Source organism: Siphateles boraxobius, unplaced genomic scaffold (assembly GCF_051911475.1).
Source record: "Siphateles boraxobius isolate OS27281-9 unplaced genomic scaffold, OSU_SipBor_1 55, whole genome shotgun sequence".
Taxonomy (NCBI): Eukaryota; Metazoa; Chordata; class Actinopteri; order Cypriniformes; family Leuciscidae; genus Siphateles; species Siphateles boraxobius.
In genome coordinates this window covers 5,583,258-5,600,630 of record NW_027509181.1, presented here as the reverse complement: position 1 = coordinate 5,600,630, position 17,373 = coordinate 5,583,258, and the positions used below count along the sequence as shown (strand labels likewise).

The 17,373-nt window shown below is 42.2% G+C and overlaps 1 protein-coding gene across 2 annotated transcripts in view; it reads left to right on the top strand.

Moving 5' to 3' along the window:
* The window catches only part of waplb (WAPL cohesin release factor b), an 81,224-nt gene that overhangs the window by 47,434 nt on the left and 16,417 nt on the right, over positions 1-17,373 (top strand). For both annotated transcript variants that reach the window (XM_077205904.1, XM_077205905.1), the window contains exons 7-13: positions 1,136-1,297; positions 12,666-12,802; positions 12,892-13,003; positions 13,097-13,324; positions 14,247-14,358; positions 14,554-14,651; positions 15,543-15,619. In XM_077205904.1, the coding sequence (XP_077062019.1) occupies positions 1,136-1,297; positions 12,666-12,802; positions 12,892-13,003; positions 13,097-13,324; positions 14,247-14,358; positions 14,554-14,651; positions 15,543-15,619 (926 nt within the window). The remainder of the gene's footprint in view (positions 1-1,135; positions 1,298-12,665; positions 12,803-12,891; positions 13,004-13,096; positions 13,325-14,246; positions 14,359-14,553; positions 14,652-15,542; positions 15,620-17,373) is intronic.

The following is a 17,373-nucleotide window of genomic DNA, read 5'->3' as shown; positions in this document are numbered from 1 at the left end:
AAGTGGCCACAAAGATTAAGTGGACGTTTGAATTAAGTGATGTTTGGCAATAATTAAACAAGGAACAACAATAATCACCAGGCCATTGGCACACACTTCAGTCATTTGTTATAATACGTAATGTACATTAATAGATTTTTTTTTTTTTATATTATGTATATTAGATTATGTATTTTAACAGTGTTGTTCAATAAAACCATATAATTACTTGCTTTTGATACTTCCTTAGAACCAATTATTGTTGCCTCATTATTTTTATTATTATTATTATAAACTGAGCCTATTATTTTTGTTACCACAAAAGAATAGATTAATCGTTTGGTTATTTTGACGATTAGTTAGTCTTTAGGCATGTTTGGGCTGTGTTCACATTGCAATTACAGTTGTCAGAGTTTTTCTATATTTCAGCTCTTTTTTTTAACATTAAATGGTAGATTGGTGAAGTTTTTTTTTCCGAGATGAAGCAAGTTATTACATTTTAATGAATGATTCCGAAACGAATTGGAATAAATTTGGAATAACTGAGCCTGTTGAATCATTCACATTAAAACCAGAAATGTGTATTAAAGCAAATGGGGTGATTTTGGGGTGAATGGGGTGATTCAAGAAAAAAAAAAATTATTTGGTGATTTGTGCAAACACTCCCTCCATTATGCCTTCTCACTCTACCAACAACCTCTTCCTCGCTCTCTACATTTGCCATCTAAACACAATCAATCCCACACAATTTAGGCAGCCTGCATCTGCTGCTACCAGTGAAGCCCACTGTGATATTAAGCACACTGACAGATATGCTTGCGCTTCACTTGTACTGTTTGTAAGCATTCTCATTTGCTCAGCACCTCCGTTTGTACTGTTCCTATAAACAAGTTTTCAAAACATTGCATTATTCATTCAAGGGTGTGGTGCTTGGCCATCTTAGAAGCGTTTTATGTAGCAGTGTTGCTGTTGGTTGTGGATTTGGCCTTTTAGCCATTGCTGCATGAGGAATTTATAATGATCTGTAGCCCATCTTTAGTCATCATGTTACATAACCAGCAGTGGGTTGGTTGTTGGCAGCTCATGGTGTGTGTGAATCAACTCTGCCAGTGCTTCCAAACATGTTATGGTTTAATTCTGAGTCGTTCTTGCACAGGCTGTTTCATCAGGAGGATGTAAAGAGTCGAACTCAAACAAGGACGACGGAGTGTTCAAAGCTCCAGCCCCTCCTCCCAAAGTCACCAAGTCCACGACCATTCCCACAGAACCTTACCAGGACATGGTCACTGCACTCAAATGTAGGAAAGAACACAAGGAGGTGAGTGCAAACACTTGACGCCCCCTTCTGATTTATACAATATAGAAACTTGCTGCATAGCTTCAAATCATGTGCATATTGCCTACTACTTTTTCAAAATAGCATGTAACACTATGCAGTAATAAACATTGTTGATGTATGTAGCCTCAGTTGTCTCGTCCACATCATGTTGCATGTTTAATTCAACAAGTGAAATCTAGTTTTCGTCTTGAAAAAACAATTTGGTTTGCATGTTTAATCCAGTTAGTTAATTATAAGTTTTGTTTTTACAAAATGTTTTAACTTTTAGCATGAGTCTTGAAAGATGTTAAAATCATGGCTAATACAATGTTTAATTTTTCTCACTGGAAACAGATTTTCGAATCCATTGCATTATGGTAAAATCCCACTTCTTTTGTAAGACTATGAGGGTGGGGTGTTAACCTCAGTCCCTCTATAGGGGAATATAGATCCTCCATAAATAATACATTTTAAATTTACACGCATCAATCTGGTGCACTTTGAAAGAAAAAAGTCTTATTTTAAGTCTTATTATTATCTTAAATTTTGGAAATTGTGGGAATGTGAAAATGCATAACGGGTGTCTGTTGCGTTCCCAAATGCACGGTAAACTCATATCACATGCAGAAATTAAGTTAACTGCATTCATTCCAGGGTTTCCCGCAGCACTTTGTTACTAAGGCGGCCGCCTAAGCAACACACACCTGCCGCCTTAACTACGTCGTCAAAAAAAATTTTAGGAGCGATATCCGCCGAGTTACTCTGTCCTGTTTTCTCCATTTCAATCTTTAAATATGTGATAGCCTTTCTTCTTCGCTTCAGTCTTGTAATCAGCGCGTACTTCCGCAGCAGCGCCAAGCACGTCAGAACAAACAGAAGACAGGGTGTGTGTGTTCATCTGAGCCTCATTGGTCTGTCACTGTTCGTCAATGTCAGAATATTTGAGATGACCAATCAAATCAAAGTAGGCGGGCTTTATGTTCGCGGCGCGAATTTTAGTAGAGAGCGACTCATAGACAGGAGCGACTCGACGCACTTCAGTTTACGGTCGGTCAAGTGCGAGATGTAAGTTGCTAAACTAAACATTTCCTATTTTACAGTTTTTTTTAGGTCATAAATGTTAAACGAATCACAAAAATAATCAGGCAAACTAAGAAACTTTTGTCTATTTTCGCCATTTTGAACTGAAAATAGACCACTATGTGACGTGACTCATCATGTAATGGACCCTTAGCCTAATAATTAGTTTACTGTCAATGTGAGGGGACAAGACACATTAACCAGGGTACCTGCGGGATTTTAAAAGCATTGAAAAATAATCTCAAATTAAGGCCTTACAAGCCTTGAATTTGGTATACAAAGTCTTGGATTTCGTTACAAAAGTATTTTTTTATTATTATTACTAGGATTTACTAGGATTAAGTTCACCATAACAAAATTAACTGTTATTAAAGATTCATGCAACGTTGAGTGCACCTCGCACTCCACGTCATAGCAGAAAGTGCGAAAGCGTGTGCACCGTTACTATGGTTACTAGGCAAGTGAGTTACAGAACAAGATAGTAACGTTAGCCAAGCGTAATTTGTCGTCTGAAATAGGAAAGTTTCAGTTTAATCCGCTGTGGCCACAAATGCCAGAATTCAATAATTTAACCCCCAAATCAGAGCTTTTCTGTTAAAAGAACATGTTTTCTAGGCGGTCTTTTCAATAGTAGCTGGCAACCATGCGCGCGCGCTCTCTACACTGCTCAAGAAGCGCGGATGATCTGAAAACACAGACAAGCTGGAATTCAGCAATCTTCATTTGAGATTTTCAACTTAAATTGAAGTGTCATTCAGTCGGTCTGCACTGTTTGTGCGAACAAAAGGCAGGCTGATATCCAGCAGTGTTTTTAATGTTGATGCAATGTTTCCCGAATATCCACACGATTTCAAATGTGACATTGATTTTATACAACAGTTAAAAAACAAAACAAAAGGGTAACATTAAGTGATTTACTACATTTGAAACAGTATAGTCAGGCTTATTGCTCTATTTTGCAACGAAATCTGTGGCTTTGAACGAATCGTGAGATTCAATGAATGAATCGATGACACACATAAAGACAATGAATTACCACCACCTACTGGCGATTTTAATACAATATTTTTATTAATATTAAACGATTTTTAACATTGCTTATTTATTGAACATTGTTTTATTTAATTAATTATTTATTTTTCAAAGGTATTACAAAGGTAAAAAAATGAAATGGAAAAATTGATTAAAGGGGGCAAATATTGTCCCTTAATGGAAAAGGTGTGACTGCAGTCTAAGTGGAAGAGGGGTACGGCACAAAAATTGGAGAACCACGGATAACATTACTATCAGACTTAATGTTATTACCTTGACAAACTAAAAATATATAAGACTCAAGTTTCAGTATGTTTCTTAATTTGTGTCAGGAGTTATGCAATTTCCTCCTGGACCCCCGACGACCCCCATACACCCCCCAATCCCCCCACTCCTTGGGGCTTTCGCATCCGGGGGGACATTTTGGCGGAACTTCCCGGTTTTGAATATTTGTGAAATATGAATATTTCACAAGTATTAATTATTTAAATGAATGGAAATTTACTATTAATGTAATAGTAAAATTAATTTCTTTACTTCAAAGAATTTACCCTCAAGAAACGGTTATAAATGTTTCTCATCAAAAAGCTGTGATATGTGTGTAAAGCATGAAATGCTGTAACCTGTCCTCAAAAATGTTTGTAATTGGTGCTCATTGCATTCCTAATTAGTTTGCTGCATTTACTGTCAACCGAGCTTATCTGAGATACTGAAAATGAGTACTGGAACTGTCTGAAATATTCAAAATCAATATGTATATCAAAATCTATATTTTGACAACACCAATCCAGATAGTTCATGCACAATGCCGCCAATAAGATGGTACCACTGGACCTTTTTTCCCGGGCCTGGGCTTAAGTTAGACTGGAAGCATCTTTGAAACAGTCACTTGCGTGTTATATTGAAAAAAATTAAAAACCGATTCTGTATTAGGTATGGCTTAAATGCTACTGCGTCAAGACATTTATAATCCTCTAGACATTTGAACATTTGGCAAAGTAATTCTGAAGGCCCAAGCAGGAGCCAATTAAATTTGAAATTCAGTGGCATGGAACCAATGATAAAGGCATAAAGCTCTATCTTAAATATGCCTACAAAGAAGTGCAGCTGTTTTTCTATAAATTTTGGAATTGAATGTCTCAGTGGCAGCATATTGAAAACTCTGGCCTGATCATTAGGACTGTTATAATAAAACACAAATACCCATTGATGGGGTCTAGAAAGCACTGATGTTCTGTAGAGTAATTCTTATTTTGGGTGTTAAACAGTTAGAAAGGTGTGCAAGCCCACCTACGTAGCAACCCTTACCCCTTACTCTGCCCACTCACTGAATAAATGCTTTGGTTCTCTTACGAGAGTATCTCTCGTACTGCGTAATATCTTACGCTATGGGGAAAACCTCTTTTCCACGAGATATTGAAGCCAAAAATTATCCTTTAATTTTGATTAATGTAAAACGCTGTGCGGCAGCGTGCAGACATAGGCAAGACGGCTCGCGCGCCTATTGGCTGCCCTGCGGCAACAGCAGCAAGCCTATCGAGAGAGGCCCTGCGTGACGTGACATCCAATGGGGGTGCTTCGCGCCCATTTCGTCGCGTCCTGCCAGAATAGGCGTGGCCTTGGCCTATAAATACGCTCGACAGGCTGATACAAACTGATTTTCAACTCTTCAGCGAAGCACTACTGCATCGCTGGATCCGGAGTGAGAAGCCGCGCCGTCTGATTGTAAGCCTTCTGCGGGACGAGCCTTCGAGCCTGAAGTCGCTGGCCTGCACCTCGCCGCCTTCAGCCGCCGTAAAAGACAGAGGGTACCTTTCTCTTCCTCCTGTGGAAGCAGCGGTAGCATCACATCTCTGCCCGCCCTCTGCTGGACGGCGAGCACAGACGGTGTTGCCATCTAAAGCCTGCCGAGTGACGTCAGCCATGCACGGTCGCGCTTACACCGCCGCCGGGCAAGCTGTGTCGGCGCTACACACAATGGCCATCCTGCAGATCTTCCAGGCCGACCTTCTCCGAAAAATGGACGAGGAAGGGGAGGGATCGATCAGCGTTGCGGATTTAAGGAGCGCTACAGACCTGGCTCTTTGCGCCGCTAAATCTGCTGCACAGGCCGTTGGGCGGAACATGTCCTCTCTCACCGTGGCTGAGAGACACCTATGGCTAACGCTGTCTGAAATGACGGATTCGGAGCGCTCTGTGTTTCTCGACGCGCCCATTTCGCCAGTGGGCCTCTTCGGATCTGCCGTCAAAGATTTCGCGGACAGATTCCAGGAGGTTCAGAAGACATCGCAGGCTATGAAGCACTTCCTCCCGAAGCGCTCTAGCTCCGCAGCAGGTCGCTCGAAACAGCCGTCTGCCCGTAGCTCACAGCCACAGCCTGCACCACCCGCCGCCGTTTCTCAGCGCCGCCAGGCCCGAGAACAGAGACCGCGCTCTCGCTCTGCTGGACGCCGCCCCCCTCAGCGCGGGCCCCGGCCGAGGATTGAGATCAAGCCCGAGGTCTCAAAGCCTTCCTAGCCATCCTAGGAAAGCGACGGTGTTCAAATCTCGCTGCGGCCGGATTTTCACCGAAACATTTCGCTCGTCCAGTTCCATGCGATGTAACTGTTCCAGTGTACTTAGCAGTCAACAAGTCGGTTCATTTGCCCGCTTGCCTGCACACAACAGCCGTTTTTACGGCTACCCAGATAAATCCAATAAAGAGTGTATTTTCTGGTGTCCCGGCCATAGCCGATGGTGTTATGAGTGTTGTAAGAATGCCCACGTCACAGTGCCCATTCCCACACACAGACACAGCCCGCCACAGTTCAGGGCTAGCACAAATAAAATCGACTCATGTCGATTCTGCAAATGTAGTGAATGTGCCCACAAACACTACACAGTGCGTGTCCCACGGTTTCTGTAAAAACGAAACCAACACATATTCAGTCAGCGCAAGCCGACGGTGTTTTCAGTGCAGTAGATGTGCCCGCTGTCCCGCGCCCACATTCACTCACAGACACGCTGAACCCTACGGGGTTTGTCCCGCTCGTTCTCTCTCCACAATTTGTCATAGAGAAAGCGAGTGCGAACAGGCTACCCGCCGTGATCGGCGCGCCCCCCGCCTCGCACACTTTAAACACAGTGTTCATGTCTCAGCACACCGAAGCTCTGCAGCCGCCGCTGTGCCGCGGCCAGAGCCCGGATATCATTCTGCCTCTAGCTATCCACGCGAATGCATGGGCAATGCACCCCCCAAATTCTCATCACTGTAACATGCTACATTTTAATTCAGGAAAACTTTACCCTCAAAGTTTAGGTTCAGAAGTTCAGTTAAAAAATTAACAATTAAAAATCAAATTATTTGTTTATAATACACGGCGCGTGTCGAAACCACGGTGGGCAACGAAGTATCTCATCTACTTCGAACCGAAATAGCGAAACTACTGAGCAAAGGGGCCATAGAACCTTTATCTCAGGCTCAGAGCGAAGGGGGTGTATACAGCAGATATTTTCTGGTACCGAAAAAAGACGGGCGTCTCAGACCCATTCTAGATCTGCGACAATTGAACAAAGCGCTTCTGAAACGCAAGTTCAAAATGCTGACAACCAGCAAAATCCTCGCGCACGTGCGCCAGGGAGACTGGTTCATGTCAATAGATCTGAAAGACGCCTATTTCCAAATACAGATTGCGTCACGTCACAGGCGATTCTTGAGATTCGCCTTCGAGGGCCAGGCATATCAATACACAGTCCTACCGTTCGGCCTGTCTCCAGCACCCCGTATATTCACGAAGTGCATGGACGCGGCTCTCGCACCCCTGAGACTTCAGGGCATGCAAATTTTGAACTACTTGGACGACTGGTTGATTCTAGCTCGATCACGATCAGAGCTCATAGAACACAAGGCCGCATTACTCGAGCATCTCGAGAATTTGGGTCTCGCAGTCAATTGGGCGAAGAGTTCGCTGTCTCCCAGCCAGAAAATCTCCTTTCTGGGAACAGTGATGGACTCGCTGTCTATGACAGCACGTCTGTCGCCGGAGCGAGGACTGAACATTCAGCGCGCCGTGAAATCCTTCCGCCGTGGCTCCATAGTCCCGCTCAAACGGTTTCAGAAAATGCTGGGCCTCATGGCCTCAGCATCTTCAGTACTTCAGCTGGGCCTGCTTCGCATGCGCCCACTGCAGTTATGGCTGAAAGCACGAGTTCCGCCCGGGGCTTGGGCCGCTGGTCTGTTTCACCTCAGGGTCGACAGGAAATGCGTCTCGGCTCTGAAACCTTGGAAAAAAGCCGACTGGTACCAGTCAGGCGTGAGTCTGGGGACTCCCTCGAGTGTGATGGTGGTGTCCACGGACGCCTCCACCTCGGGATGGGGAGCGCTGCTCGAGGGCAGACCGTTCTTTGGCCAGTGGTCAGAACGGGAGAAGCTCCTACACATAAACTGTCTAGAAATGCTGGCAGTAGACAACGCGCTAAGGCGCTTTTGTCCCCAGATAAAAGGCCGCCACGTCTTAGTCCGGTCGGACAACATGTCAGTGGTGGCGTACATAAATCACCAGGGCGGCATCAGGTCCCGAAGCCTTTACAGGCTGACGAAACGCCTCCTGGACTGGGCTCAGCACAACCTGCTTTCACTGAAAGCAGCGCATGTGCCTGGTCACCTGAATCTGGGACCAGACAGACTGTCCAGAAACAATGTCCCAGCAGGGGAATGGTCGCTGCACCCGCAGACGATCCAACTGCTGTGGGAGATATTCGGCAGAGCGCAGGTGGACCTGTTCGCGTCCCAGGAAAACGCTCACTGTCCGAACTTTTTCTCCAAGAGCAGGGACGCGCTGGCCCACGTATGGCCCCGACGCCCCCTCTATGCTTTTCCCCCCGTCTCGCTCCTGCCTCAAGTGCTGGAACGAATCAGGGAAAATGGATGCCCAGTGCTGCTCGTGGCTCCGCTATGGACGAACCAAACCTGGTTCCCAGTCCTGATGCAGCTGACCAGCACTGCCCCGTGGCCGATACCGGTGAGGAGAGACCTCCTCTCTCAGGCAAAGGGCTCCATTTGGCATCCTCGCCCGGAGTTATGGTCCCTACATGTGTGGGCCATCAACGGGTACCCGCTAACCTCCCGGAGGGAGTGTTAAACACGATCACGCAGGCTAGGGCCCCATCTACTAGACAGCTCTACTCCTCGAAATGGTCAGTGTTCTCTACCTGGTGTCAAGCTCAGGGCTTTTCCCCCTTAGACTGCGGGTTTACGGAAGTGCTCTCCTTCCTTCAGGAGCTGCTGGATAAGGGTAGAACCCCGTCCACGCTCAAAGTATACGTGGCGGCCATAACGGCATTTGCAAAACCGACGTCTGGCCAGTCACTGGGGAAGAACGACCTCGTCGTGCGATTCCTCAGGGGAGCTCGGAGGCTGAATCCTTCCAGACCTCCCTCAGTCCCTATGTGGGACCTTTCTACGGTTCTGGAAGCCCTGAAAGGTGCCCCATTCGAGCCAATCCATTTGTCAGACATGAAGCACCTGTCTTTCAAAACGGTATTTCTTGTGGCTCTTGCTTCAATGAAGCGCATGGGGGACTTACAAGCGCTTTCAGTAAGCGCGTCCTGTATCGAGTTTGGGCCTAATGACTCAAAAGTCATACTCAAACCAAGGCACGGGTACGTGCCAAAATCCCTCAACACACCGTTCAGGGCCCAGGTTATTTCCCTGTGCGCCCTCCCGGTGAACAATGAGGAAGCGGATGCTAATCTCCTTTGCCCCGTCAGGGCGCTGAGAGCTTATGTGTCCCGCTCGTCTGTCTTCAGGCAGACCGAGCAGCTCTTTGTTTTGTTTGGCGGACGCTCCAAGGGACTGGCCGCATCAAAACAGAGCCTATCCAGATGGAGAGTCGATGTCTAGCGCTGGCTTACACTTCTAAGGGCCTGCAGTGTCCTTTGGGTGTCAGAGCGCACTCCACGAGAGGCGTGGCCTCTTCGTGGGCGTGGTCTAGTGGGATTTCCTTGCATGATATCTGTATGGCGGCGGGCTGGGCCTCGCCATCTACATTTATAAGGTTCTATAACCTAGAAGTTCCCGCCTTAGAGGCCAAGCTGCTGTCGGTCTAGAATTCAGTACTATCTGTCCCGCTGCGCCGGCGCAGAATGCTGAGTTTTGATTGAGTATCGCTCGCTGATCGATGGAACAGCTCCATGGGTGTTGAATAGCCCGTATTTTTGCCCAGTTCAGGCTGAACGCGTTCACCCTGTCTGCGGGATATACTGTTGACATAACTAGCTCCTATGGGATGCTATTTCGTGGGGAATGATGCTGGTAGCCTCTCTTCTCCGACTCTCGGTGAGTCTACGGTGATTATGCACTATATGAGCCCCGGGCTACTGCCCTTGGGACTTTGGTGTCGGATCCCAGTACGCACGGCGTCTTACATTGTGTTCCCCATAGCGTAAGATATTACGCAGTACGAGAGATACTCTCGTAAGAGAACGTTCTCGGTTACTAACATAACCTCGGTTCTCTCTAGAGATGGAACGAGTACTGCGTATCTTGCCGTGCATACAACAGCGCTGGTTCGCTCCAGCGTTGAAAACCAGTTTGTATCAGCCTGTCGAGCGTATTTATAGGCCAAGGCCACGCCTATTCTGGCGGGACGCGACGAAATGGGCGCGAAGCACCCCCATTGGATGTCACGTCACGCAGGGCCTCTCTCGATAGGCTTGCTGCTGTTGCCGCAGGGCAGCCAATAGGCGCGAGAGCCGTCTTGCCTATGTCTGCACGCTGCCGCACAGCGTTTTACATTAATCAAAATTAAAGGATTATTTTTGGCTTCAATATCTCGTGGAAAAGAGGTTTTCCCCATAGCGTAAGATATTACGCAGTACTCGTTCCCTCTCTAGAGAGAACCGAGGTTACGTTAGTAACCGAGTACGTTTTCATCTAAGCTAGAAGGTGTTAGCTGTTCAGATTGTTCTACATTTAGGCAGTTTTCAGGCTCCAAAAAGTTATTACAAATAAGACTGTGCTCTTGTTTGTCATAACTCTGATTGGGGTCTTTCTATTAGCTTGTAGGTCTACATTATCAGCGAATAATGAAGCGTAACATGCAAATACTTTGCTGGCCTTGGGAAATTACATTCCTTTGCATGAACCATGTGGAACGAATCTTCATCTGCTCCAGACAACTGCCTTTTAAATCATTTATTATTTTTAATATGACAGTAATTGGAGTAGCTGGTGTTTTCATGATACCACAAATTTTGTAGTCTGTACCAATACCATTAAAATTGGTTCTCAGATATTGGAAAAATTGTTTGAATAAAGTAAAAATAAAATGAAGAACCAAGAAACATATTACATGTAATAGAATAAACGGTTTGTCTATTAGTTTGTATTCACACTCCAAGACCTAATGCACTGATTTTTCACATAGTGTCAGAATGTTTTGTCCCTTTCATTGCTAAGGTATCACGGTATACAGTTGTCAGTTCAGAAATTTTCCTTTGCACTTAGCAGCATACAAAACAAAACTGATGAAAATTGTGAATGGGTTATATACAGAAAGCGAGCAAAAAAAATACTTTTATAATCATTGCAGCTGTAAATCATTTTAAGATGTCAATTTATTTTCAGATGTCAATCAATCTAGCATAAGCTCCCTGACTGAGCTCTGCTCTCTTTCGAAAGCTCCCATTTTAATCAAAAAAGCTGTCTACACTGCACAATGAATCTCTTGTTTATATTGTGTCTACACTTTATTACAATGGAAAGATTTGCAGGGGTGCAGAACTGAGCTTGCATTAAACATGCATTAAACATTGCATTAAACATTATTTTAAATATATTTTAGGATTGAGATGTTCTTAATTTCGTAATTTTGTTTTTATTGTATGTAATTTGATCTGTATGTTCGAATCTTCTGTGCAGCACTTTGGAAACTTTCTGTTTATAAAATGTGCTATAGAAATAAAGTGGATTGGATTGAAAGTGGAAACAGAAACTCCAACGTTTTGTATTGCGTGCATTCTGATAACTTAAACTGCTCTGATTGGCCAATGCATTGCATTGCATTCATGCGCTCCACACACATCTGTGATTGGTTACAGTGCTCAACACTTCATAAAATCATCCCAAATCGATCCAGTACTTAGTACTACCAGTACAGCAGAAAGGCTGGTAGTAATTTATTTATATATATATATATATATATATATATATATATATATATATATATATATATATTTTTATTTTTTATTTTAGTATCAACTTGATACAGAAGTACCTATACTTTTGACAAAACTTAAAATATAATGCAGGATATAAGTGTGTAAATTAACTAATGACATTAAACTAATTGTTACGGTTGGATAATTTTTATAGTATGAATGTTGGGATATAAATTGTGTATCATTATTGACACCTTAGGGTGATAAAGAAACATGCATGAATAAAATGGGATGCTAAAAAGAGTTATACAGAAACAGAAAGCCCCCTCTCTGACAGCACACAATTCTGAATTCAGTTTTCTTTTGCGGCTTATTGCCCTTGGATGGTCAAATACACAAACAGTCATGTCAAAAAACAGTGTAGAGCATTCACATAAACACAGTTGGCTATGTCTTAACTAGATGTAAACAGCTGAGCGAAGACCGGATGTGAATCAGTATATTAGATCGAAGCATTAGGTCTTAAAGAGACGCTAGCCTAATAAACCTTCTGCCATCTGTATCATTAATTTTAATCAAACAAAAGACAATCACTTACTACTCTTTGAATGAATAACTTTTATATATTTAATAAGAATCAATTTATATGCATTCGTACAGTGAAGACAATGCAATGTTTTTTTTTTCATTTCATTATTCAATTTCTGTTATGTTAAATAAATCTACTATACCTGAAAAACTTGTATCGTTGTTCTGTTGCATTTGTCCTATTGTTTGTAATTTGCTTCCTTGTTTTTATATTTAATAACTAAAATAAAATAATGATTATATATCGTTATCATTCAAATAAAATAAAAAAAGTATATTGTGAAATAAGATTTCGGTCATATCATCCACCCCTAGTCTATATGAATGAAGTGTTTGAGTCAGCGAGAGGCTTTATATATTTATATACCAATGTACCTCAGAAAAGCATCATCAGAGAATGTTTCTGTCAGTAATTTTGTTGATGAGATTAACACTGCATGTAGTTTTGACACCACTGTGCTATGTTGCACTGGGAGGTGGTAACTGAGCCCATAAAATAACCAGCAGCATGCTTTCTTTTTCTCTACAGTTGTACACTGTTGTCCAGCATGTGAAGCACTTCAATGATGTGGTAGAGTTTGGCGAGAATCAGGAGTTCACCGATGACTTTGAGTATCTTGCCACTGGTCTGAAGACTGGTCAACCCCTTAACACACGCTGCCTTAGGTGCAGAAATCATTCCTCACTGTATATTCTGACCATTATCCAATATTTAAGCTATGATCTAATGTTTGTTCATTACAATCCTTGTGCAGTGTTATTAGTTTGGCCACGCGGTGCGCCATGCCCAGTTTCAGGATGCACTTGAGGGCCCGTGGGAAAGTGGCTCAGGTCTTTAAAACTCTCAGTGATGCACCTCAACATTCAGTAAGTCTAAAGACTTTGACTCCCCTCAAATCTTTACTGGCTGATGTCTTACATTTAATCTGTTCTACTTTGCTGTCCTTGTCCCTTCCTCAGAATCTAGCTTTGTGTACGGCCTCTCTTATGTACATTCTCAGCCGAGACCGCTTGAATATGGACCTGGATCGGGCCAGTTTGGATCTAATGATTCGTTTACTGGAATTAGAACTGGACAAATCCATTGCTGATCAGTTGACGACAAAAGAGATGAACAAAGTGAAAGAAAAGATTCGCAAACTCTGCGAAACCGTCCACAATAAGCATCTCGACTTGGAGAATATCACGGTGAGCTTGAGATCAGCTTGTGCTTGTTTATTAGGTGATGTTTCTTTCAGCAGTGCTGTAGTTCTGTTTGTTTCCATCTGCAAACTTTCCTTTCCAGGATTTGGACAGGACAAATACTTTTTATTATTCTGCATTTTTGATAGACCATGTGGATGAAAGATTGTGTTCATTTTGGGTTTTCAGAAAGGTTCAGTTTCTGCTGCTCCTAGTGGATGCGCTTCAGAGCTTGGATTGTGCATTCTAAAGGATTATTTGATGGATTGTCTATGTCTTAACTCTAGTCTCTGTGTTAAAGGAATAGTTCACTCCAAAAGTATTAATATTGAAAAAAAAAATGTTTGACTCTTTATTGACTCTTTCTTGGAGAAGGTTTAATATGCTGTTGACAGTGTAGTTTTTTTAAGCGGTCAGACAAGAAATCAGAAAGAAATAGAATTCAAGGATTTTAAAAGTTGAGTTGTATGTGCCTGACATGTTGTTTTTGAAAATGCTGACGTTAAAAAACAGAGACATGACTCACTTGTCAAAGACATCCGTCTGGAGCATGTGCACATAGGCCAGCAATTAAAAATACACAAACTGAACACAACAGATCCTGTGTGAACGCCTACTTAGACTGTTTGCACACTAAAGCACCACGATTAAACCCTCTACAATGTTGTCTCTCTAAATTCATAAATTAATTCAAAGCACCCTTTGCTAAAATATTATATTTACTTGTTTTAATGTGTTTGCTTGAGCCATAAGACTGACTAATATTATCAAGTTGTGTTTCTCTGCATTTCACGCCCTCCATTTGCATTTGTTTTAATGTTCTGTTCAGCAAATAGAACTTTGAAATTTGCATAATGGAGTAATTATAGCTGAATGTATTTTTTATAATATCTCTCAGACTGATTGTGCATTGTCTTTTTCTCTGCAGACGGGACATTTAGCCATGGAGACGTTGTTGTCGTTGACGTCAAAGAGAGCGGGGGATTGGTTTAAAGAAGAACTCCGGCTTCTGGGAGGCCTGGACCACATTGTAGATAAAGGTCATCTGCTTTTACAGTGTATTTGCTGAAGTGGCCTGTATAGTATTAATGACCTGTTTATTATTCATTATTTAAAATCGAAGACCAGAGAGATGTTAATTTTGTATTAAGTGATGGCCTCCTTTTGCCTGAGTTTAAGATGCATGCATTTTCAAATAAGATGCTTTAACAGTGAGTTTATGTGTGTTTCCTTAGTTAAAGAGTGTGTGGAGAACCTGAGCCGAGAGGATGATAAGGAGAACCTTGTGGCGTCATTGTGGGGGGCTGAGAGATGTCTTCGTGTTCTAGAAAGTGTAAGTCTGATACTCATCCACATTTTTGAGTTGTGATTCTTAGACATTAATTTTTATTGTTACGTGCAACCAGGTGCAGTATCCAGCTTATTTTGCAATGTGGAAGTAAGCTATTTTTTGTGTATGTGTGAGACATTCCATACGAAATTCCAGTTTGCAGTATCAAGCAGCATAACGGATAGTTTTGTACAGCTAAAAATAACTGGAAGCGAATGACACCAGAAGCCTCACACATTCAAGTTACAAATGGCCGTGCCCACTCTCATATTTAAAAAACAAGGTGAATAAAGTGCCCTGAATATGTTGGATCAAGTAGATCCAGGCCGTTTCTCCTTGAACTACAAACCCCCTTAACATAGATTTCAATTAAAAGTCATGTACATTACACAATTAACAGAATAAAATTATATATGCTGTCACATGGTTTTTACAATAAGACATTTTCGGTGACTTTCCAGAGGTGTGGTCTTGTTGTGATATACACTACAGTTCAAAAGTTTGGTGTCAGTTTTTTGTTGTTGAAATAAATACTTTTTTAACATTATAAATCTATTTACTGTCACTTTTGATCAATTTAATGCATGACAGCTGAATAAATTCGCTTTTTAGTAATGATTCTAAAAATTCAGCTTTGCACCACAGGAATAAATTAAATTTTTAAATAGGCTATATTCAAATAGAAAAGTTATTTTAAATTGCAATAATACTTCAAAATATTGCAGTTTTACTATAAATTTGATCAAATATATTCAGCCTTGGTGAACATAAGAGACTTGGTGCAAAAACGTTTAATTTTGTTTTTACCAACCTCAATTTTGAAGATGTACAGATGTTAATTTGACATTTTAAGAGGATTTCTATACAAATTTTGTATATATTAATTTGAAACAGGTAACCGTTCACAATCCAGAAAACCAGGCCTACCTGATCGCATACAAGGACTCTCAGCTCATAGTGTCTTCAGCAAAGTAAGTGCCTCCAAAATAAATGCAGTTGTTCAGCAGTCTAGCTGTGGTTTTACAATAATGTAGCAGTACTCTTGTCATGTTTTCTGTTTTTGGCAGTAAGACCCTGGTACTGTTCAGTCAGGCAGGGTGCAGGTTAACCGTGAACTTTGTGCTAGCTTTGCTCAATACAGCAGACAGCCTCCAGACTCATTAACAACCCCAATAGCTACAGGAACACTTTATCAACGGCACCAACTGCCAAGACCATACGCGCAAAGCTGTGGTGCCAGAGAACACCCTCTGATACAGCTCAAGCCATGTTGACATTTCTTAAAGAGACCAATCATTTCAAACACTAACAAGAGTTGCATACTGTCTCAAGTTAAGAGCACTCCATAAATGAGTTGTCATTTACTTCGTCATCCCAAACACTGCATATACACGCTGCTTACAATGAAAGTTTACACACATCAGGAGAGGTCAAGCACTGTAAAGCTAGTCCATCTGTATCTGACATCACACAACTTCATGTTCCATATTAGAATATGAACTGAAAGTAGTCAGATTGATTAAAAAAAAAAAACTTCTGTTCAGTCTATTCCTCATACAAAGCTATAGCTTCAGAAGACTTTGGATCTACTTTCACATTTTCTTTACAGTGTAAACCTCTATGGAGTTGCATGGCAGCAAATTAGCTTATACCGCAAAAGAAAACAAAAATCCATTATTTCTTTCCAAAAGTATTGTATTAGAAACCCAATTGCAGCAGTTAATGGCCAGGGTAATGTAATACAAAGTACAAAGTTCTCACAACATTTTTTGTGCTGCAGACATGAATGATACCTCCTAGTGCTCATACTTTCTATGCAATCTGAATTCTTGCCTGGAATTGCAAGATGATAAAATGGGTAACAATTTATATAGACTTGCATTGAAAGAGGGAAGCAAAGCCATATTTGGAGACCATCATGTCACAGAGATGTGAAGTCTCTTTTGATTTGGGCCAGTAAGAATTCACACTATAACAAACACCCAGCAACAAGATAGCAACACACTAACAACTCAAAAAACAGCCATGAAGCAACGCCCTGGCATGCGACTTTTACATGGGCAAGTACAACTCACATTTTCAGATTTCATTTTGCTTGTTGAGAGTAAAGCATATTTAAGCATCTCTTATGGTAAATCTAGCTCATACTTGTCTGCTTGAGGCAGTCAGGCCTCTCTTCCATGGCTAATGTAATTATGAGCTGATGGCCCAGCTCTCTGTATGAGGTCAGACCCTTCAAAGAGTGCAAAGCGAACTAAACACGGGTGCTCAGGACTATGAAGAGGATCTAGATGAGTCAACAAAGTCTGCTCACACACACACACTTTTGGAAGAGCTCGTTTAGCTGGCTCTAATTCAATTAAGAGAGTTATGGCAGGCCTGCATTAATAATGACCCCACTAATATATGAGTACATGAACCTCTACCTCCATTTCCCATCTCGCTCGCTAATGACCTCACATTATGCTAAGCGCATTAGTGGGATTTTGCATGAAGCTGGTCATACTGTAACACTTGTGCTTTGGTTGCTGACTGCCTCTCTGTTGCTATCTCACTCAGACACACATCTTGGGGGCTAATAGAGAGGAAGAACTAAGTTTCCCCCCTCTAGAGAAAGCTACTGCAGCTTGTGTTAGTGTCTGCTGACCTTGGCTGGGGTGTAAATGGATCCATTAGGATGCTGCAGGCTGTTTTTCCATCTCGACTGTTACTCTGAATGGCCATT